Source organism: Natator depressus, chromosome 1 (assembly GCF_965152275.1).
Source record: "Natator depressus isolate rNatDep1 chromosome 1, rNatDep2.hap1, whole genome shotgun sequence".
NCBI lineage: Eukaryota > Metazoa > Chordata > Testudines > Cheloniidae > Natator > Natator depressus.
The window spans coordinates 216,904,655-216,926,777 of record NC_134234.1 but is presented as its reverse complement, the minus strand read 5'-3'; the positions used below and the strand labels follow the sequence as shown (position 1 = coordinate 216,926,777).

Below are 22,123 nucleotides of genomic sequence, written 5' to 3'. Positions count from 1 at the left end.
CTCCCGGCGGCTCCTTCGGATCCGGCGCCGCAGATTCGCCTCCTCCTCCCCGCCCCGGCCCCGCCTCCTTTTTTGTGCAGGTGACGAATGTGCCGGGGCGGCGCGAGCGGGCGCGCGCGCGGGGAGAGGAGCGGCCCGCCCGGCGGCTGGGGAGCCGGCGCCGCCCCGCCGCGATGGAGAGGCCGGTCAGGAGGTGGGTGGCCCCCCCGCCCCGGCGCCCGCCCGCCCGCCCACACGGGCCAGGGGGGCGCTGTCCAGGCGCGGACCGTTACACCGGGATCGCTTGTGACCAAGCCGCCGGGGCGCAGCCTGATTCTCGGTCACCCCCTGTTAGCGCGGGGGTGGCTCGGACTCCCGGGGGCACTTCAGCGCCGTGGACGGGGGGTAACAGTTCTCTGGATCCCCCGCTAGCGTAGCCCTTGGTCCTGCCTTGGCGGCGTGGTCGCTTCCCGCGCCTGTGGCCAGGCCCAGGGGGCACCGCTGGGGGGGGGTTGATAGTCTGACGCCGTGTCTAGCTCACTGGTGTCCGCTTGCGCCCGGCCCTGCTGGTACATCGTGTGTGGGTGCGCGCGCGCGCCTGCGGACTGCGTAGGTGGTGCGGGGGCCTCCCCAGGCGCCATTGGGTGGAGTGTCCTGGCCGCGCGGGGCATTGTGGGGTGGCTCCTCAAAGCTGGTAGCCGTTGGCGCAAGGGTTGCTGACCTTACAGCGGCTGAGACTCTGCGCCACTGGGGGAAATGGGGTTGCTCAGGCCATGTTTACGCTACAGGGTTAAGTTGACTTAAGTTACGGTGTTGATCATAAGCCGCTTTAATTACATCAGTTGCGCCCATCTGTACAGCCGCTCTTCGTGTCGGCAGAGCACGTTCGCCAGTCGGTGCTCTTGCCTGGACGGAGAGCGTTGCATTGTCCGTAGCGATCTCCCTGTGCAATTTGCCGCTCTCTGCCGCTGGCATGTCTGGGAATGGGTCACAGCACATCATGGGTAAGGTTATGTTTGTGTGGCAGAGGTCGTGGAATCCGCAACTTCCAGAGACCTCTGTGACATTTTCCACTTCAGCCACAGGGCAGCGGGGCTGGAGCTGGAACTGTCATTCCTTGTCCCTGCCCTTTCCACTTCAACCCCTGGGTGGCGAGGGGACCCCCTGCAGCTGCCCCTGGCGATGGGGGAACCCCCGGAGCCCCAGCAGTTGTGGGTGCCGGACCATCCTCTCCCTCTTCATTTGTTTAGGGATATTTTTAGTAAAAGTCAGGGACACGTCACGGGCAATAAACAAAAATTCACAGAAACCTATGACCTGTCCCTGACTTTTACTAAAAATATCTGTGACAAAATTTTAGCCTTAATCATGGGGTTGTGCTCACCATCCCATGATGTAGTTCTTTCTCTCCGATCATTCCATGGGCTTCTGACTTCATTTCGTGCTGTTTTTTAATAGCCTCTGTAAACTGCACTTGCCATCTCTGCCTGAAACCATCCTGAACTGCTGATCAGTCTGGTGATAAGTATTATGAACCCAAAGCACCTGGTCCTGCAGTATTTCATGAGCTGGGAAACAGAAGGTGACTCTGTGGTGCCTGCCCTGCTGTGTGCAGTGGAAAGAAACAATTCAAGATTGTACCTGGTAATCATGGAGTAGCTGCACACTATTGACTATTGCCTCAAGTAACAAGCACTGAGTGGTGGGATCGCATCATGATGCATGTCTGGGATGACAAGCAGTGGCTGCAGAACTTTTGGATGTGCAAAGCCACCTTCTTGGAACTGTGTGCGGAGCTTGCCCCTACCTTGTGGTGCAAAGACACCAGAATGAGAGCTGCCTTCACAGTGGAAAAGCAAGTGGAGATTGCTGTGTGGAAGCCAGCAACTCCAGACTGCTTCCAGTCAGTTGTGAATCAGTTTGAAGTTGGAAAGTCCACCCTGAGGGTTGTGGTGATGTAAGTGTGCAGGGCCATCAGTCGCCTCCTGCAACGAAGGACTGTGACTCTGGGTGATGTGCAGGAAATACTTGATGGCTTCGCAGCAGTGGGATTCCTTAACTGCAGTGGGGCAATAGATGGCACGCACATCCCAAGTTTGGCCCCAGACCATCTTGTAACGGAGTATAACAACCGAAAGTGCTACGTCTCCATGGTCTTGCAGGCACTGGTGGAACACTGGGGCCGTTTCACTGATATCAATGTAAATTGGTCAGGGAAGGTTCATGATGCACGCATCTTTAGGAATGCTGGACTGTATAGAAAGCTGCATGCAGGAACTTTCTTTCCCAACCAGAAGATTCCAATGGAGGATGTGCAAATGCCCATAGTGATCCTGGGAGACCACACCTACCTCCTGCTCCCATGGCTCATGAAGTCTTACACTGGGAACCTAGCCAGCAGCAAGGAGCTTTTCAACAACAGGCTCAGCAGGGGCCGAATGACCGTTGACTGTGCCTTTGGCAGGGTAGACCTCAATGAGGACAATATTCTGATGGTCATAGCAGCCTGCTGTCTTCTGCATAACATTTGTGAAGCGTTGGGGGAAAAGTTTCCCCAGGGATGGAGCGCTAAGATAAATTGGCTGGCTGCTGATTTTGATTAGCGAGATACCAGGTCAATTAGAGGGGCTCAGTAGGGGGCTATTCGAATCAGGAAGGCTTTGAAGGAGCATTAAGACAATGAGCCCCAGTAATGTGTGTTTCTGTGATACCTTGAATGACTCCTGTAAGGCTTGCTTCCTGGGCTTTAATTGTAGTGAGCAAATGTTCCTCTGTTTATAGCCACTGTATTTGAATTTTAGCAACATCTACTGGGTGCATGACACAAAGACTCATTTTGTTTTGAAGACTATACTTTAAAGGATAAAACATATTTTTTTTGCAATCAGGGAACATGGCAGTGAGGAACAGTCTCTCCATTAAGGCTCTCAGAGCTGTGTGTAACTCCAGCTTTCATCATGAAAGTAGTCTCTAGGGGTGGAGTGCAAGGGGTACTGCGATGGAATGGGAACATGCGAAGAATGTGTTGTGGGAGTTTGGGGGAGGGCATGGAACAGCATTCTGTATTAGCTGTAGGAGGAGTCATGCATGGATATGCTCAGACTGCAGCACTATGAGGGACTTGGGCATCTCTCTGTGGCCCTCCAATAGCTTTATCATCTGCTCATTTTCATCTATCATCTGCTCCTGCCCCAGTCTCCTTTCCAGGCTGTCCAGCCTACATTTTTCATTAACTGTCTCCCTCCACGCTTCTGTTTTGCTATCTGCTGTATGTGTTGACTGCAGCACTTTGCAAAACATATTCTCCTTACTACTCCTGGTTCGCCTCCTTATCTGACAGAGGTGCTCCACCGGGGTGTGGGAGATGGTCCTCAATGGCACATTTGCAGAAGCCAAGGAAATAAAGAATAGAGACAGTATTGTGAGTTCACTGACAGCTGTGAATCATAAAAGTCACATATACCTCTTTCTCACTGTGTCTTAGCTAGCACACAGCTTGACAAGAGCCCAAAATAGGGTGAGTTCAGCAGGGGTGGAGTGGGGGAGAGGGGAAGATGTTAGGAAGAGGGAATGGGCAAGAATGGACAAAGATTCTGGGTAGTTTGTGAAGACGGTTACTATACGTACCCAGAGAGACTATTCTGAATATTGTTACCCTTTTCCACAGGCTGGGGTAATCAAATCCGATATCTCACTCCTGAAGGTAACTCCGGATGCAACGGTGCACTTCCTGCATGCGTACGGCTTCAGGCCGGGTCCCTATGCTGCTTCCCTGTGTGCCACTTTGGTCCCTACAGAAATAATTGCCCATTGGTATGGCAAAGTTTCCCATGGCGGGGGGAAACAAGGCAGCTCTGCCAAAGAATCGTTGGCAGAGGATTGCAGAGTACCTACATGAAAGCTTCCTAGAGATCTCTATGCAGGATTTCCAGGACATTAACAAACTTTTCTGCCAGGCCCCCACTGCTTAGCTGCTCAGGCTCTGTTGGTAATTTCTATCTCTTATCCCTCCTCTACCATATAACAAAGTAAATGAGACCTCAGTCTCACATCTATGTGCAGTATCAAAGCAAAATGTGTGCTTACCAGAGCATGCATCTCCTGCTTCATGAGCACCAGAGCCATAGTGCTGGAACTGGCTAAACCCCTCTGGAGTCAAAAATAGGTCCTGACTTGCCATGCCACCAGACGACTTTGTCACATGTCCCACATCCTCCTCCAACTCCACTTCCTCATCTACCACTTTGTCCTCGGGCTTGACTCTGCTGGCTGCTGCCTCCAGTCCCCCAAAGTATCCGTGGAGCTCTTGGCAGTGGAGGTGGGGTTGCTGCTGAGGATGGCATCCAGCTCCTGGTAGAAGTGGCGTGTCTTCAGTGCTACACCAGAGCGACCGTTTGCCTCCCTTGCCTTCTCGTATGCCTGCCTTAACTCCTTGATCTTAGCATCACACTGCTGCTTGTCCCTTTTGTGTCCCTTCTGCATGCCATGAGCAATCTATCTGTAGATATCAAAGTTCCTACAACTTCAGCGAAGCTGTGACTGCACAGCCTCCTCTCCAAACAGATCCAACGGCTCTGGTGTACCCCAGGCGGGAGCACCTCTGTTGCGGAAACCCAGCATGGTCAGCTGGGAAGATGCTGTGTGAACAGTCCATGCTGAGCAAAGAGGAAGAGGAATTTCAAAAATTCCCAGGCTTTCAAACGGGGGAAGGATGCATGCCTGTGTTCCTGCAGGGCAGCAGAGTTAAAACTTGACCAGAGTGGTCGTGATGGGCATTGTGGGACACCTCTTGGAGGCCAATTAGGACAGCATAAGCAGGTTCAGTGTCTACACTGACATTGAGTCGCTCTAACTAAGTCACAAAAAGCTCTGTGCCTCTCGTCGAGGTGGTTTTATTTGTCAGAGTAGGGGAGTTACATTGGGGGGAAGAACATTTCAGTGTGTATACCTCCACTGTTTTGCTGACAGAAGCTAACTTTTGTCAACAAAACTGTGTAGTGTACACAAGGTCTAATTTGGCGTAGTGGGGCAGTTACATCTGTGGGAGTGAAATTTATGTACACTCTTCCACAGCTAGGTTGATGTAACCTGTCTTGCGTCAACCTGCGTAGCGTAGACCAGGCCTGAGAAGCCCTCCTAAAAGCTTGATGTTAGGCAAGTATGCATCTAAGCTATGTACAGTTCTCCACCCACTTTGGTGGTGGGTGCCATACAGTTGCAAGTAACTGCCTATGTGCAAAAGATAAGGTGGGTGAGGTAATATCTTTTATTGGAGCAGCTTATGTTTCTTAGAGGCGAGCTTATCTCTGATAATACAGCTACAGCAACAGTACATATAATCATACATTTATCCAAACTTGTTTGCTGTTACTTATTTCCCTATCTTGGAGGGGGAAGGACTTATAAGACCTGCAACACTCTAGCATCAAAGCTCATGATATACAGACATTTGAGGTTGTACTGATCACAGTAAGCTCAGTTTGGAAGTGAAAACAGCAGTACATCGGCATGTGTCATGTTTGCAATCCTCTTCAACATTGCCATCGACTGAGTAATGCAGCGTACAACAGTAGACATTCCAAGAGGCATTAAATGGACACTCTTCCCATCCCTTGAAGACCTGGACTTCGCAGATGATGTCGCTCTCCTATCACATACCCAACACCATATTCAAGAAGAAACAACTCAACTCAATGCATTCAGCCAGCAAATTGGACTGAAAATCAATCGCAATAAGACAGATACCATGACCTTTAATATTGCCTCACCATCACCAGTACGGATAGGGGATTATGTTCTCACCAAAATAGAAACATTCACATACTTGGGCAGCACCATCAGCCAAGACGGTGGAACAAGCCAGGACATTCGGAACAAAATCAATAAAGCCAGGAACACCTTCAGGAGCTTAAATACAGTCTGGAAATCATCAAAATGCAACAATAAAACCAAACTCAAGATTTATCAGCTGCGTACTTTCAACACTACTTTATAGTACAGAATGCTGGAGAATGAGAAAGTATGACATGTCCAAACTGTCTTTATTCCATTCAACCTGCCTCAGAAAAATCCTCCATATCTTTGGGCTCAGAACAATCTCAAACCAAGATCTGTTGACACAGTGCAACCAAGAGGATCTGAGCACCATCATTGCCAGGAGGCGTTGGAGATGGATCGGTCATGTGCTTCAGATAGAAACTGATTCTAACCACAGAGTAGCAATAGGATGGACACCTGAAGGCAAATGAAAACGAGGCCGCCCAAAAACAACATGGCAAAGAGCTTGTGGAAGCCGAGCTGAAAAACCTGGGGCACAGTTGGGGAACCATTGAAAGACTTGTCAGAAACAGACAGGAGTGGAGGAGCTTCGTCACCACCTTAAACACCAGAGGCGTAATAGGAACATGATGGTGATGAACACAGTATTATGACTGTGCCCTTACAAAAGGTATACAGAGAGGGACTGTGCTTTCCCATCTTGCGTCTTTGTAATACCAGCTTTTTTAAACACTGTAATCATTTCAGTTTCATATCAGAGTTGTTCTCCACTATCGCCCATCGTTCTCTTTTCACAGTAGGTTACATCGACACAAAAGAATTAATCGATGATGGCAAAAGTTAACAGAAGGTCCTCTCTGACTTCTTCATACCAGCAGTTGAAGACAGTGGCTTCCCTGAGGTGTGTGTAGACTGGGAATAACCACACCTGCTGCATAACATGTTTTAGACAGCTTATTCCAGAATGTGTCTATAACACTTCCTATAACAAATGTTGAAAACAGTTTGTCCCATCTACACCTGTGGGCAAACAGTTTTCGATCTCTGTTGAGAAAGTGACCATAAAGATCCCATTTTTGACAATGGTTTATTCTTCCAAGCTATAATCCTACAATGAGCTCTGCATGGGCAGATCCACGTACCTGTGCAGAAGTCATTGTAGGCTCAGTGTTTCCCTTTCATTGAATATCTGTGTTCCTGATTATTTTTTTCCAGATGCATTTTCTTGTATTGTTGTTTTTTGTCTATATTTCTAACATTGCTCTCCTAAATACCTATTATTTCTAAGTCCTCACTCATAATGAAGTTGAATGTGCTCAGCATCTTTAGGTTTGAGTCACTAGTGAATAAATATACTGTGGATCAGTATGATGTTCCCTTCTGGAGTTATCTGGACTGGTGATCTTACCGTGCTCTGCTGTGAGAACCTCCACTCCTGGGCTGTTCACGCACAGCCTCGGGCATGTAAGCTGCTCCCAGCTACTTGCAAGCGAATGACACTAGCCAATATCTCCGGTCCCAGACACAACCCTAGGAACCTCCGTCTTGCAGTGTCCAGTTATGCCTGCTGGACACTGCAAGCTTATATGAGTTTGTCAATTTAACGAAGAAATTGATATGCACTAGGCTTGTTATCCCAAGGGGAGCCTCTGACACACTTCAAACCAAACGCACTGCTTCAGGTAGAATAAACAAATATTTATTAACTATAAAGATAGATTTTAAGTGATTATAAGTCAAAGCATAACAAGTCATATTTGGTCAAATGAAATAAAAGCAAAACTCATTCTAAGATGATCTTAACACTTTCAGCGTCCTTACAAACTTAGATGCTTCTCACCACAGGCTGGCTGGTTGCTCTTCAGCCAGGCTCTCCCCTTTGATCAGCGCTTCAGTCGCTTGGTGTGGTGTCTGTAGGTGTAGGTGGAAGAGAGAGGAAGAGCGTGGCAAACATCTCTTCCTTTTATCATGTCCTTTCCTCTCTCTTTGCCCCTCTCCCCACTTCAGAGTCAGGTGAGCATTATTGAGTTTCTCCAAGCAAAGTTGAGCAGTTCCCCTGGTGTGGCCTCATGCAGGTGAGTCATTCCATTGTGGCTCCCTTGTTGGACAATGGCTGTTGATGGGTTCTTTGACACCCCGCCCGGGCGTTGGTTACTTTCCTTGCTGTTGCCTCTGGGGAGCTAATATCTGGCTGATGCCCCCAACTTACATCATGTTTTAGTGAAAACAACACTACACAATTGTCATAACTTCGTATGCATTAATGATACACATATATGGATAGATAAATGAGTTTTGCAGATCATAACCTTTCCCCTGATACCTTGCAAGGCAAGCTTTATACGTAAGATCACGATTATATGAAAATGAGGAATATGGAGGTTACAGCACGCTCCCTCCCGGTATAGAATGTCACAATCAGATTTTAGGCCCCAATCCTGCTGAGCTCTGTGCAGGCAGGCAGATCCCTGTGCTTATCAGAGATCCTATTGAAGTCAACAGATCTCCACGTGGGCTTGGGTCGACTGGCATGTAACTTGTTGCAGGATCAAGGGCCTAAGTAATGTGTTGAAAGTTTTGATGATGCAGTCTTGCATATGGTAATATTTATACGATGATCTTACAATTTAGTCTAGGAAACAAAATCTAAAAGTACCCTGGAAAACACATCTCAAATAACTATACAAGACAATAACGTAATTTATAAGATTAATTTTTTTTAGAAGGAAATAATTATTTAGATAAATTGTGTACATAGAAGAAATAAATTAACTCAGCAACAAAAAGCCATTTATTTCCAAAACACTTGAATAGCTGGACACTAACGCGTGTTGAATTGAGCTTACAGTTTATATGATAGCAATGACTAACTATATATATGAATAGAGGCTGATTTGAAAAGGGGAATTAGTACAATGCTGAGAAACTAAAATTAACAAATAATGATTCTCGTATTGAGTGACTAATAATGTGTGTTGTTTTGTCACAGGAATAAGAAAATTGTTGATTATTCACAGTTTGGGGATTTTGAAAATGATGGTAAGTGGTCCTACTATTATCCACACCAAAAAGAGTTAAGTTCTGCAATGGCTTTGTATAAAATGTTGGTAGAATATGGGCCCTATCCTTCTGTTGAATTCAGTGAAAAACGTCTTATTGGCTTTAGTGGAATCAAATTCAGGCCCTGTTAGAATACAATACATGTTATAAGGATATTACACAATAGCAGTGATATTTACACTGCTGACCTGTTCATAATATTGGGTTAGTTCAGCCCCCTCCTGCAGGAAAAACATATTGTAGGAGGAGACTTGGGGCAGGAGAGCTTTGCTAGGTTCTTCTCGCAGAGATTTCTCTGCCATTTTTCCAGAGGGATGGTGACCTATTCCATGTCCTTCTGTGGAACAGGCCACAGGGCTTTCTGTAAATGACAGTGATCTACAGGAATCTAGGGCCATCTGTGCAGAGGTCTCATGCCTCTCTGTTGAAGCTCTATGTCTGTGTTGGTCCGGCTTCAATACATAGCAGTCCACCTCCTGTGAAATAGAAGATACAGCTCTAGGGTTTTTAAATGTTCCTTAGGAATCTCTGGCGGTCTGGGAGGGGAACAATGTGGTGTGCCATGTATCCTCCTTACCTAGTTCACCCATTTTCCACTCTTTTCCTCTGCACTGATCACTGGCCCCATTGTGGAGTTTCCTTGGGCTCTGGCGGCAGCAAGAGGGGATGGTGTCACAAAGAAATAAACTTTCCGTTTTGCCTGAGGTAGAGGAAACTGTGTGCAGGGGGTCCGCCCTCCACAGGGGGCAGCAAAATCCTTTTCATTGTCCTATTTTCAGGTGTTTACATTTGGTATAGAAATTTTCTTTAGCTGATACTTGATATATAGGTTCTGAAACTGAGGGAGACATTCTTTTACATTTTCAAAAAAGTCTTGTTAATTAATTTTTCTTATTCCAGCAGATGCATCTTAAGTGGTTGTTTTCTCTGAATGTTTAATGTTCTTGCAGGAAGGGTTTCTGCATCATTTTGAGAGCACTGAGAACTGTTCCCATTTCCCTTGTTTTTCACTTTGACCCTCAACACCTTATATTACATGTACCATTCTTCTGGCTGATAGATTAGTTTTAAAGATTGATCTACTGCATAAGCATGCCAACCTTTAGCAGAAAGCATTTAGCTCTGTCGTTGAATGTGAGTGAACATTTCCCATTGGCTACAGTAGGAGTTTCATGCTTGTATTCAAGGACAGAATTTGATCTGTTATCTTTTGATGTATCCTTGCTGCATAGAGATTAAAGGTTTTCTTTGTTACAGTGGAACACCTCTGAGGGTGTATGGTTTGTGCAGTATAACAATGTGAGTCCAGGGAAACATTGATAGACAACATATTTTATAAACCAGACAGGAAGACTTTTTTTTTGTCTACTAGCTGAGTAAATCTCATTATACAGCATTCACCTCCATCCCATTCAAACTTGATATTATCACTTATTTTTATGGCAGTTTTTTTGCTTCATAGTTATATGTGCTAAAGACAAAATTTTAAAGTTCTTGGATTGCTTTTAGTCTGATATCCCTGATTTTCAGTCTTTGTTTCCAGTTTGGGCCTTGGAGGACTAAAGATATATACTTTGTAAAGAGGCAATGTAATGAAAGGGGAGAGATCTTTGTTAAGAATGGGAATCATTAAAAGGAAAAGGTTCCAAAAGACCAAGAACTATAAGAATGGTGTGTATTGAATGGTATTCAATTATCAGAAGAACTTGAATCTCAAGTGAATGAGAACTCTGAGAACATATTTGAGATTGAAACTTTATCCCCATGTTGATAATTAATTAACTTGAATATCTATATCTTGAAAATTATGTTAGAAATAGTAGGATCAGGTCTCACTATGATTACGATCTACGTTTAGCTAGTATCTTTTGTTCCAGAGTATCCCAGAGCTCATTACAGCTACATCTATTTGTCTTCTGATTATGAGACTGAAAATCGGTTTTATAGTTTCAGATGAGGGCCATAAGAACATGAACGTTTTAGAATATTTTATATTTGTGTTTAAATAAGTTTTCCGAGGACAGAGACCTTTTTCGTGGTGGTTGGAGAAACTTGCACTGTATGGGCAAAACTATTTCTAACTTGCGCATGTTTTTATAAACAGATGAAGACTTCGCCTGTGTACCTGCACCTTTAAACAAAAAATCTAGAGTAGTACCTACAGAGACAAATAGGGAGAAAAAGGAGAAGCAGAAAAGGCCACACAAGGAGGTGACTACAGTGCCAAAGAAAACACCTAGTAAAAGGTGAGAGGTAATGAAGTGTAGTTATTTGTGTGCAATAGAAAAGCTTCATCTCAGCACTTCAATTACTTAGTTTTCCTAGAGTTTTACACTTTTCTAGAGTGTAGTTTAAATAACTACAAATAAAGTTCTAACATATTAGTCTGAGATTTATTATCAAATTCTTTTGCCCATTAATGAGTGAAGGATAATCTAATAATGTCTAATGACAAGAGTGCCTGCACCTCAATTCTTCAATCATTTATGACTCGGTGGACCTTTTTGCTGACATGAAGCAATGTGGATTTCAACAGGGCTCTACACTGGTGCAGAGATCTGCCTACATAGGTCCAATGCAGGTTTGGGGCCTAAATTAGGTAAATTTGTGGCTAACCTAATCTAGGTAGTTGTAGGGAACCCATCAGTATAGCACATGAAAACACTCTATGGTCCATAGGCGTAGTATACAAACGGAACAGGAGACACTTGACATGGTTTTAATCAGGCCGCAATTTCATTATTAGATGCCTGGGACTGCCTGGCAGATAAAAGTGTACAGTGCAGGTAGCTCCATGTTCATTCAATATCTACTGGGGGGCTTCCGTCAGCCCCCACTTTTTCCATCCAGGTCCCCTAGACAACCCATTGCTAGGAATTTATCATCCTCCCTCCCCACCCACTCCGAACGAGGGTTAAGGTGGGCTATAGGAAAAGGGGGTTTGCTCCCTGCCGTACCAGTCATAGGAGCCCCAAACACCCTTCATCACCCATTCTGCTCCTTTAACCAACAGCTCCTTTTTAAGTCCTTTACCAAGCCATTTGTCTGTCACTCTGTCCCTTCCCTATGGAGTACCTGCGCTCGACATCTGCCCCACATTTACATAATGAGTTGTGACATAATAGTCTAACACTTTTCCCTCCTCACAATAACAAAACCCTCCCTGAACTTGCTGTGGGGGAAGGTGAAAAACCCCCACTCCACCTAGGCTAATCTGGTCGTGAAGGGAAGGCAAAAAAAAAAAAAAATCCCCACTCCACCTAGGCCAGTTGGGTGGTGAGGGAAAAATTCCTTTCCAGCCCTCCTAGACAGGAGTAGCTATGCCCACAGCAGGTTCTGACCAAACCTGGTATTTTGCCACCTCGAGGGAGGGAGGGCAGGTGCTGCTCCACCTAGTCCAGGGAAAAGCGGCTTTCTCTGCCGGGCTTTTCCCTTTTGAATTCCCCAGCCCTTCCGGTCCCTGGGGATGAATCAGTGTCGCCTCACTGGCTTACTCCCCCTTTTGCAGCAGCTTCTGAGCCTCACCCCACTCCACCCCCCAGTGCTATTCCCTCTCCCCGGCAAGCGCCTCCCCCCACTTAAAGGTGCAGTGCAGTGAAAGGTTCAAACAAATGAACTTAGGGCTTCAACAAAAGTTCAGCTCATATTTGACAGAAATTCAGAAGTAGATCTTAAAAGTCAAATAAAACTTAATTATACTTATTTTAAACAACTTTTTTGGTAGAAAATATTTTATGTGGCATTCCATGCCAGTGGGATATTTTCTACAAATGAAATAGATTTTTCCAGTCTGTTACTGATAATTAATGTATGTACAACACTTTGAAGACATAAAGCATTCTATATTGGTAAGTGTGAAGTACTTCTGTTATATCATCTGAATTTTACAAACCTCTGCTCATTTGTTATGCAGTAAATTACAGATTATGTATTGTAACATTTTTTATTATTTCCTGCATAGATGCTGATTTATAATTACATTAATGAGTAGCTGCTCAGAAGTAGCTTTGCATTGCTTCAGTTCGCGAAAATAATATTCACCAGATTTATTGGAAAAAAATTCCTATAACGTTTTTTACTTGTTTCAGGATAGCCTTAGATGACAAACTTTACCAGAGAGATTTAGAAGTTGCGTTAGCCTTGTCAGTGAAAGAACCATCTGGAGACATCCTTGAAATGCAAGATTCACAAGAACAAGGTTATCTTTACAATTAAAATGCATTTCAACTTCTCCCATTTTAAACTATTCCTTGATTGTATTTAGCATCCTTTGTAGTTGCTTTATAACTGTGCTGGTATTGTATCCTTTCTTTTAATAGATTAATTGAGAGACTTGAACATTTCTTTTTATTCGTTGATGGGATGAGGTTTATCATACAAAATTGTGCTAGTGCTAAGTAGTGCTATGCAATTTTGAAAAAACCTACTATAATTACTTGTGTATAATGTAGATTAAGCTTCAGTCTTTGACTATCCTAAATATAAAGCTCTTGGGTTGATTAAACTTTCCAAGAACAATATGAACTTTCTCTCATAGGATCTGATGCAACTCACCATTGATGTCAGTGGAAAAATTTCCATTAACTTCAATGAGAATTGAACTGGGCCCATGCGGATGACTTCAACCATTTCAGTCTCGTAGTCCTCAAAATCTACAGATTTAGACTTTAGAAGAATGTGGGGCAGAAGTTGTTTTAATGGTGCATGTATATTACTGAGTACACTGTCCATGCCTAACAAAAGATGGTAATCTTTGCAAGCAGATGTATTAGAGACTTAATTTTACAATTGCAAATTTAGTCTTTGGAGTGTACAGTAAAATCTGTATCAATACTCAAAATTTGTGGATTTTCCACAATAATAGCTTCTTTTTGTCCCAGCTTTTACTGGAATGTAGATCTGTAATTACAGAGAAATATTACTAAACATTAAATGCATTTGCTTGGCTTCCAAAATGTGTGGAGGGAGAATAACATAGTTAAAATGGGGGGAAAAAAAGTGTGAGAAAAGTGTTTTAAGTGCATTTATGCTCCATATTAACATCTTCCTCTTAACACTGTACTATACTGTCTACACCTTGTTTCCTTATAGTGAAATAGATATAATGCAATTCAATTTATTATAAAGAACAAAGAAAATCACAAATTATTTCAGCCCATCACAGTGTGGCAACTGTAATTCTGGTCAAGGTTAATATATTACATTGCAAAAAGAAAAGGAGTACTTGTGGCACCTTAGAGACTAACCAATTTATTTGAGCATGAGCTTTCGTGAGCTACAGCTCACTTCATCGGATGCATACTGTGGAAACTGCAGAAGACATTATATACACAGAGACCATGAAACAATACCTCCTCCCACCCCACTCTCCTGCTGGTAATAGCTTATCTAAAGTGATCATCAAGTTGGGCCATTTCCAGCACAAATCCAGGTTTTCTCACCCTCCGCCCCCCCACACACAAACTCACTCTCCTGCTGGTAATAGCCCATCCAAAGTGACCACTCTCTTCACAATGTGTATGATAATCAAGGTGGGCCATTTCCTGCACAAATTCAGGTTCTCTCACCCCCTCATCCCCCTCCAAAAACCACACACACAAACTCACTCTCCTGCTATTACCAGCAGGAGAGTGAGTTTGTGTGTGTGGTTTTTGGAGGGGGATGAGGGGGTGAGAGAACCTGAATTTGTGCAGGAAATGGCCCACCTTGATTATCCTACACATTGTGAAGAGAGTGGTCACTTTGGATGGGCTATTACCAGCAGGAGAGTGAGTTTGTGTGTGGGGGGGCGGAGGGTGAGAAAACCTGGATTTGTGCTGGAAATGGCCCAACTTGATGATCACTTTAGATAAGCTATTACCAGCAGGAGAGTGGGGTGGGAGGAGGTATTGTTTCATGGTCTCTGTGTATATAATGTCTTCTGCAGTTTCCACAGTATGCATCCGATGAAGTGAGCTGTAGCTCACGAAAGCTCATGCTCAAATAAATTGGTTAGTCTCTAAGGTGCCACAAGTACTCCTTTTCTTTTTGCAAATACAGACTAACACGGCTGTTACTCTGAAACCTGTATTACATTGCAGCTTTTCTGTGACGAAAAATAATATCATTATCTACTAAAAATAATTTTATCTGGAATCTGCTAGAGTTTAACTTGTTTGGGCTAAATTGTTTTCATTTCTTGATATCCTGAGTCTTTATAGTGCTAATTTTCAAACTATTTTATGCATTTTTTTTAAATATAGACATTAAAAAATGTGAAGCTATTGAATTAGAAAATGTAGACAGCAGTTCCATCCTCTCCAACTGCAGTGCAGACAGTGGTCTCTTAGGTAAGTTATTTTTGTGTCTGTCTGTATATGTAAACATATGTGTAAGCAGTGTTCCTGAAACATTTCTTTTTAGGGAAGTGAAGGCAAAAACTATTGGAGAAAAAAGAATAAAAGTGATTTTTATTGCGTAGATATGCTTTGGTCTGAAAGGTATATTCAATCTGTTTAGATCTAAATTTGACTCCTGTCTTAAAATTGGTAGGAATTGAGTTCAGATTTCCAAATAATCTTTTTAAACCATCAATTTATCATCAAGAAGTGAAAACTGAACAAACCACATGCATGCATGTGCACACACAAATATTCTAAGGTACTGCTTATCTCCTTGGAAGATCTAAGTACTCTCAACTACTTGAGTCTTCACTCTTAACACCTTGATTCCAGAATAGCATTGGCAACTTTTACCTGCAAAAAGGACTCAGAGCAGTTTTTAAAAAGATAAAATAAAATGAGAATTACAGACATTTGAAGAAGCTCAGATGCTGTGCACTTGGATAAAGATCTTCAGAAATACTCAGAATCAGTACTGGAAACTAAGGTTCCAGTCCAGCAAAACACTTAGTACTTACTATTAATCATGCAACCAGTTCCTTTATTAACTAGTGTTAATAAGACCAATGTTTATCTTGCAGGCCCCGATCAGGTCACAGATGACAATGACATCCCCACAGGTGGTTATAGGCAAAGAAGAGCAGCATCTAAAGCTGTGTCACAGCAGAAGTTACTGACAGATGACAGTGATGAGGGAGACCATGCTGATAACTATGAGCCAGACTTTGTGTCTGGTAAGTTTTCTACTATTATACTTTTCCTATTGGGTATGTTTTGAATATGTCTGATTATCCTGAGAGAAGAATATTTTCAGTAAAATGTTTACTGTTTTCAGCTTTATATACCTTTGTTCCTCGTTGAAATACTACAATTTGTTATTAGCTATGTGTCCTGAATGCATTTCAAGAGATCGAAGCTAAAGGCTAAATTTTTGACCTGGTCAGTTGAGCTTACTATTCCTTATTCGACCTTCAGCCTAGGACTCCAAACATGGTTTCCTTTTGTTCAGAATGTGCTTAGAAAACCAGGTGGCAACAATAAATTGCACTCCTACTAAAGAGATGTCAAACCTCATATATTTTTTTCTTCTGTTTTAGATGAGGAATCAGAGGGTGGTTCAGATTTCAGTGAGGAAGATGATGAAGATTTTGCTGCAAAAAAGAAGAAAACTAAAGAAAATAAAAGGAAAGAAATTAAGTTAAAGGTCCAAACAGAAAAAGAAAAGAAACCCCCCAAATCCAGAATTAATGGTACATGTAAGCTTGATGTAATCACCAAAAAATACAGGACTTGTTTAGACAGACAGTTTGTGAATATGAACTAGGGGGTGAATCTACAACATGCAGTTGTGCCGCATGCTAACTGTCCCTCTGAACCCTGCTACCATGTACTAAAAGTTCCCTAGCGCACACTGACCTGTTTGCATTTCAAAGCAGAGTCATTTTCAAAAAGTGAGTGAAAAGAAGTTTCAGGTACTCTCCCTGTACTTCAGTCAGCCTGCTGATTTTTGTGGTTTTACAATCATTTTTTCCTAATTTAAAAAAAAAAAAGTCTGTCCTGTATGGTGTGAAATACTTAGAGAAATAGGGGAAATTGACTGACACACTGACTATCTGGGGTAATAATGAAACTGTACACAAACTGCTGTCAAATGGACAACATAAAAAATGAGAAATAATTAGGGCTGTCAAGCAATTAAAGAAATTAATCACGATTAATCATGCTGTTAAACAATAATAGAATACTATTTATTTAAATATTTTTGGATGTTTTCCATATTTTCAAATATATTGATTTCAATTTCAACATAGAATACAAAGTGTACAGTGCTCACTTTATATTTATTTTTTATTATAAATATTTGCACTGTAAAAATAAAAAATAGTATTTTTCAATTCACCTCATAAAGTACTGTAGTACAGTCTCTTTATCAAGAAAGTTGAACTTACAAATGTAGAATTATGCACACAAAAAAATAACTGCATTCAAAAATACAACAATGTCAAACTATAGAGCCTACAAGTCCACTCAGTCCTACTTCTTGTTCAGCCAATTGCTCAGACAAACAAGTTTGTTTACATGTGCAGGAGACAATGCTGCCCGCTTCTTGTTTACAGTGTCACTTGAAAGTGAGAACAGGTGTTCACATGGCACTATTGTAGCTGGCATTGCAAGATATTTACATGCCAGATGCACTAAAGATTCATATGTCCCTTCATGCTTCAACCACCATTCCCAAGGACATATCCGTGCTGATGATGGGCTCTGCTCAATAGCGATCCACAGTAGTGCAGACCAACGCATGTTCATTTTCATCATCTGAGTCAGATGCCACCAGCAGAAGGTTGATTTTCTTTTTTAATGGTTCGGGTTCTGTAGTTTCTGCATTGGAGTGTTGCTCTTTTAAGACTTCTGGAAGCATGCTCCACACCTCGTCCCTTTCAGATTTTGGAAGGCACTTCAGATTCTTAAACCTTGGGTCGAGTGCTGTAGCTATCTTTAGAAATCTCACATTAGTACCTTCTTTGCATTTTTTCAAATCTGTATTGAAAGTATTCTTAAAATGAACAACATGCTGGGTCATCATCTGAGACTGCCATAACATGAAATATATGGCAGTATGCGGTTAAAACACAGAGCAGGAGACATACAATTCTCCGCCAGGAGTTCACAAATTTAATTAACACATTATTTTTTTAGCAAGTGTCATCAGCATGGAAGCATGTCCTCCAGAATGGTGGCCAAAGCATGCAGGAGCATACAAACGTTTAGCATATGTGCCATGTAAATATCTTGCAATGCCGGCTACAAAAGTGCCATGCGAACGCCTGTTCTTATTTACAATGTCACCTGAAAGTGAGAAGCTGGCAGCATTATCTCACATAAATGTTTGTTTGTTTGTCTTAGCAATTGGCTGAAGAAGAGGTAGGACTGAGTGGACTTGTAGGGTCTAAAGTTTGACATTGTTTTATTTTTGAGTGCAGTTATGTAAAAATAAATCTACATTTTTAAGTCGCACTTTCACGATAAAGAGATTGTACTACAGTACTTGTATGAGGTTAATTGAAAAATACTATTTATCATTTTTACATTGCAGATATTTGTAATATAATAATGTAAAGTGAGCACTGTACACTTTGTCTTCTGTAGAAAGAACGAGGAGTACTTGTGGCACCTTAGAAACTAACAAATTTATTTGAGCATAAGCTTTCGTGGGCTAAAGACCACTTCATCTGAAACCTGTCACCATGCAAGGCTTTGTATTCTGTGTTGTAATTGAAATCAGTATATTTGAAAATGTAGAAAAACATCCACAATATTTAATAAATTTCAATTGGTATTGTTTAACAGTGCGATTAAAACTGCGATTAATTTTTGTGAGTTAATCTTGTGAGTTAACGGTGATTAATCAACAGCCCTAGAAATAATTATTTAATCTTTCAATTAGAGTAATTTTGAGTTTTAGGTATAACGAGTAAAATAAAAATGAACAGACAGAAGCATGATTTATTTTTTTTCAATTGACTGTGTCCCATTAAAAAACAACAACAAACAAATATAACAATGATTAATTTAGGTTTTCTACGTTATTTTACTTTTAGGTCCTTATCGTATGATCACATCTGGCTGGGTGGATCCCTGCACCCACATGGATTGCTTACAGGGAATCAAGGCCTTTAATGATCTTCAGTGTTATTAATAGCATAGTTAAAGATTTTTATTTACCACACTTGAGTTACAGGGTCACTGTGTCTCTTTAACACAATTTGTATCAGCACAACAACCTTTTAAAAAACTATTTCTTACATGTGTGTTAAATAACTATGCATCAGACCTGCTGGTGTGATTTAGTTTCAAACAATGTGTAAGCTAAATCATATAATACAGAACCATTTTAGTTGTGGTGTGGAAATGTTTTTTCTTGTAGAGTTTATGGCAGACTTGTGTTAGCTTGTCCCTTCATGCAGTTCTACAATACGTCCCATGCCAGTAACAAGATAAGTGCCTACTTCCAAACCAGGAAATAAGTATGAGTCTATAACGTGTTCAAATAAATGTACTTGCATTGATTGGAAGGCAGGATTCTTAAGACATATCCACCTCTATTTCTTTGAATTGAATGGTCCTCATTTGCACAGTAATTTTGTGCAGTGTGATTTCTTTAATAAAGAGCAATTTTTCTAAAGCTTTTTTTTGTTTTCCTGCCAAAGTGGCTCCGTTAGTTTCTTCTCCACGGATAATCCAAGCAAAATCTCAGTCAACAGTGAAGAAGACATCAAGTTCTCCAGAACCTATTGGAAAACCTTTATACACATCAAGTCCTTCAACAGACAAGAAGAAGCCCAAATGGATACCACCAGGTATATGCAATATGGTAACTGCAGACAAATATACCTATTTACATGTGTTTAAAAAGGTGTTCTCTAAAGTATTTGTATTTCTGAACAAGCACCTCCTCATCAAAATATGAGCTACCCCACTCACCTCTGTGTCCTAGAGTCAATTGTCCCACACAAAATTAACCTGTCCACTTTCCAGGTGCCTCAGTATCTTTTCTTTTGATAGGACAAGGGTGCTAAAGCTTTTCCCAATAGCATGGCACAAATCTCAATATAGGGATTGTCTTGTGGACATTTCCTCTTTTAAGAGGTGTCCAGCATCCCTGTTGCAATGCACTATTTGCTTCCTTACACCAATACTTGCCTACTATTATTTTTGTATTTGTAGTGGCCTTTAATATAAGTGTTTGGTCTTTTTTGAAAAAGATAGCAAGAGGGAGCAGCAGTGTGATCTTTTTCACCTTTCTCATCTATTGTCTTCTTCTGCATTTGGATCCTTTCTGCTTGGTTCTCTTTCCTTGCACATGTCTACATACTCTCAAGTCCTCTTTTCCTACTACATATGCTGCCAAATGCCTAGTTCCATGCTCCCCTGGCTATTCATCCTCCACTTATACCTCCTGCCCCTACTGGTGGCTCAGAGTGGTAGCCCACAGTTTCATCAGAGCAGACTCAGTGAGGGGAGACTCATAGTTTCTCTTCTCCTATGTAGCAGCAGCCTCTAGTGTTAGGCTAGAGGGCTACGGGCTCTTTGTTCTCTGCTGTTTTTTCATGTACCCTGCCTCTTCATGTCAATAAAAACAGGATATCTGTAAAAGCAGTTGATAAAAAGGTGAAGGAATATAGTACCATGAGACCTGCTAATGTTCTGCAGAGCACCAGCAAGTGTACAGCAGTCCAGATTTTGAGAAATGCTGTATTATGGTAGCAGAGTGAAATGTGTTGGTGTCACCCTGAGGTTACATGTAGGGGGAGCCTTAAAAGTCTCCTGCAGATTTTGTCCCCTTCTGCTGTAACTGTCAAATATGTTCCCACTGGCAGTGTACCTGATTTTTATGTGCTTTCCTGCAATATTGTTCAGGCCTCTCTGCAATTTCTAGAAGAGGATACTTATTAGCTCTTTTTTGTAAGTTAGTGACAATGATTTTTCTGTTAATTTGTGACACTTGTTTTGTTTTAAAATGCTTTCAGCTGCCTCAGGATGCAGTAGTAACCCACTGGGAGGAATTTCAGTTAAATCACCTACTCAAGGTCTCAGACTTGGCTTGTCCAGATTAGCACGAGTGAAACCACTGCACCCAACTGCTGCCAGCAGTTGAATGATCTATGAAAGTGTCTCTCACTTGAAGGATTACTGTATGGAAAGAAGCTGAGTGTGCGGTGGGGTTCTTTGTTTTTAAACAGGGTTGAAAACAAATGAGCAGTAAACTATTCATTAAACAGTTCATTCAGAGGGAGGAAATGCTGTCAATGTTGCTTGTCTGTTATTAATAAAGGGCCTTCATCCTTCAAGGTGCCGTGTACCACCAGTGAAGTGCTGAGCACCTTCGGCTGCTGAATAATATTACTTAATCAAGGAGACCTCAGGTTGATCAGCACCTTTGATGGATCGGGCCTAAATAAATTGATTGTGTATTTGAGATTGTACCCTTATGATGTCTATCCTCTTTTGAAAAAAAAAAAAGCGGGGGGGTATTACATTTTTAAATTGCATAAAAACAATCTAAAAAGCAGTGTATCAATTATGGATCTAAAAATATAGAATGGATTCATAATGTAACCTTAAAGTTGCAGTTTTGAATTCCCAGTTTTTAGTGTTCATTCTGTTCATAGTCCAATTAAAGAATCCCTTTAGTAAAGTGAAATCATTGTTCCTCCCAGTCCAGAAAAGTTGATTCTCAAATCTTTGTTAAAACTTATTGATATTTGTATTCGTGTGGATTTTATTTCTAAGAATGTATAATGTGCTGCTTAGAAAACTGTATTTTTAAAAAAAGTAAAATAAAATATACTTTATAAACAGCTAGTTTGTAATAGTAACTGACTTTATGCATTTTGAAAATTTCTTACAAACTTTGGCCTCAGCCCTGCAAATATGTAAGCATTACCTTATGCATGTGATTATCCCCTTGAAGTCAGTGGAACTAGTTGAGACAAATCCAAAACCCATTGAAGTTAAGCATATGCTTAAATGTTTGCAAAATCAAGGGTTTTATGATTATTTATTGTACAATAAATAGATTTTCATAAAATTTTGGAATGGTAGTTACTGAACTACCAGGACCTGACCTTAATTTAGAAATGGTGAGTCCATGGACCAAAATCAGTTTTTGTTTAAGAAGGCACACTGCCACAAAAGTCGGTTGTGCCAGTTTACACAAGCAATGAATTTGACCTCGTAACAATTCAAAGGACTAGGTAATGAATCAGTGAAGCATTTGCAAATAGATGATAGTTTTTAACTTCTTAATTCCCTTCAGTATGGGATATGGGGGAAAGGCATTAAAGGGATAAATAGCCCAGTTGTTCAGAATAATATTTGAATAATATAATTTTGTGAACTATGATGCTGTTTGAAGTAAAATA

At 41.7% G+C, this 22,123-nt stretch overlaps 1 protein-coding gene across 4 annotated transcripts; it reads left to right on the top strand.

Annotated features, from left to right (window-relative positions):
* The first annotated feature begins 108 nt into the window (after positions 1-108).
* Positions 109-21,445, top strand: RAD51AP1 (RAD51 associated protein 1). Of its 4 annotated transcripts, XM_074935719.1 has the most exons (10): positions 3,863-6,427; positions 6,555-6,658; positions 8,747-8,796; positions 10,922-11,063; positions 12,906-13,015; positions 15,060-15,146; positions 15,779-15,931; positions 16,295-16,453; positions 19,409-19,558; positions 20,729-21,445. In XM_074935719.1, exons 2-10 carry the CDS (start codon positions 6,585-6,587, stop codon positions 20,854-20,856), a joined length of 1,053 nt encoding a protein of 350 aa, XP_074791820.1. In that variant the 5' UTR covers positions 3,863-6,427; positions 6,555-6,584; the 3' UTR covers positions 20,857-21,445. The 4 variants fall into 4 exon arrangements, with proteins under 4 accessions (XP_074791829.1, XP_074791820.1, XP_074791806.1 ...); XM_074935728.1 differs by lacking the exons at positions 3,863-6,427; positions 6,555-6,658 and adding an exon at positions 109-193 and having other exon boundaries at positions 20,729-21,444; XM_074935705.1 differs by lacking the exons at positions 3,863-6,427; positions 6,555-6,658 and adding an exon at positions 7,711-7,832.
* Positions 21,446-22,123: the final 678 nt, after the last annotated feature.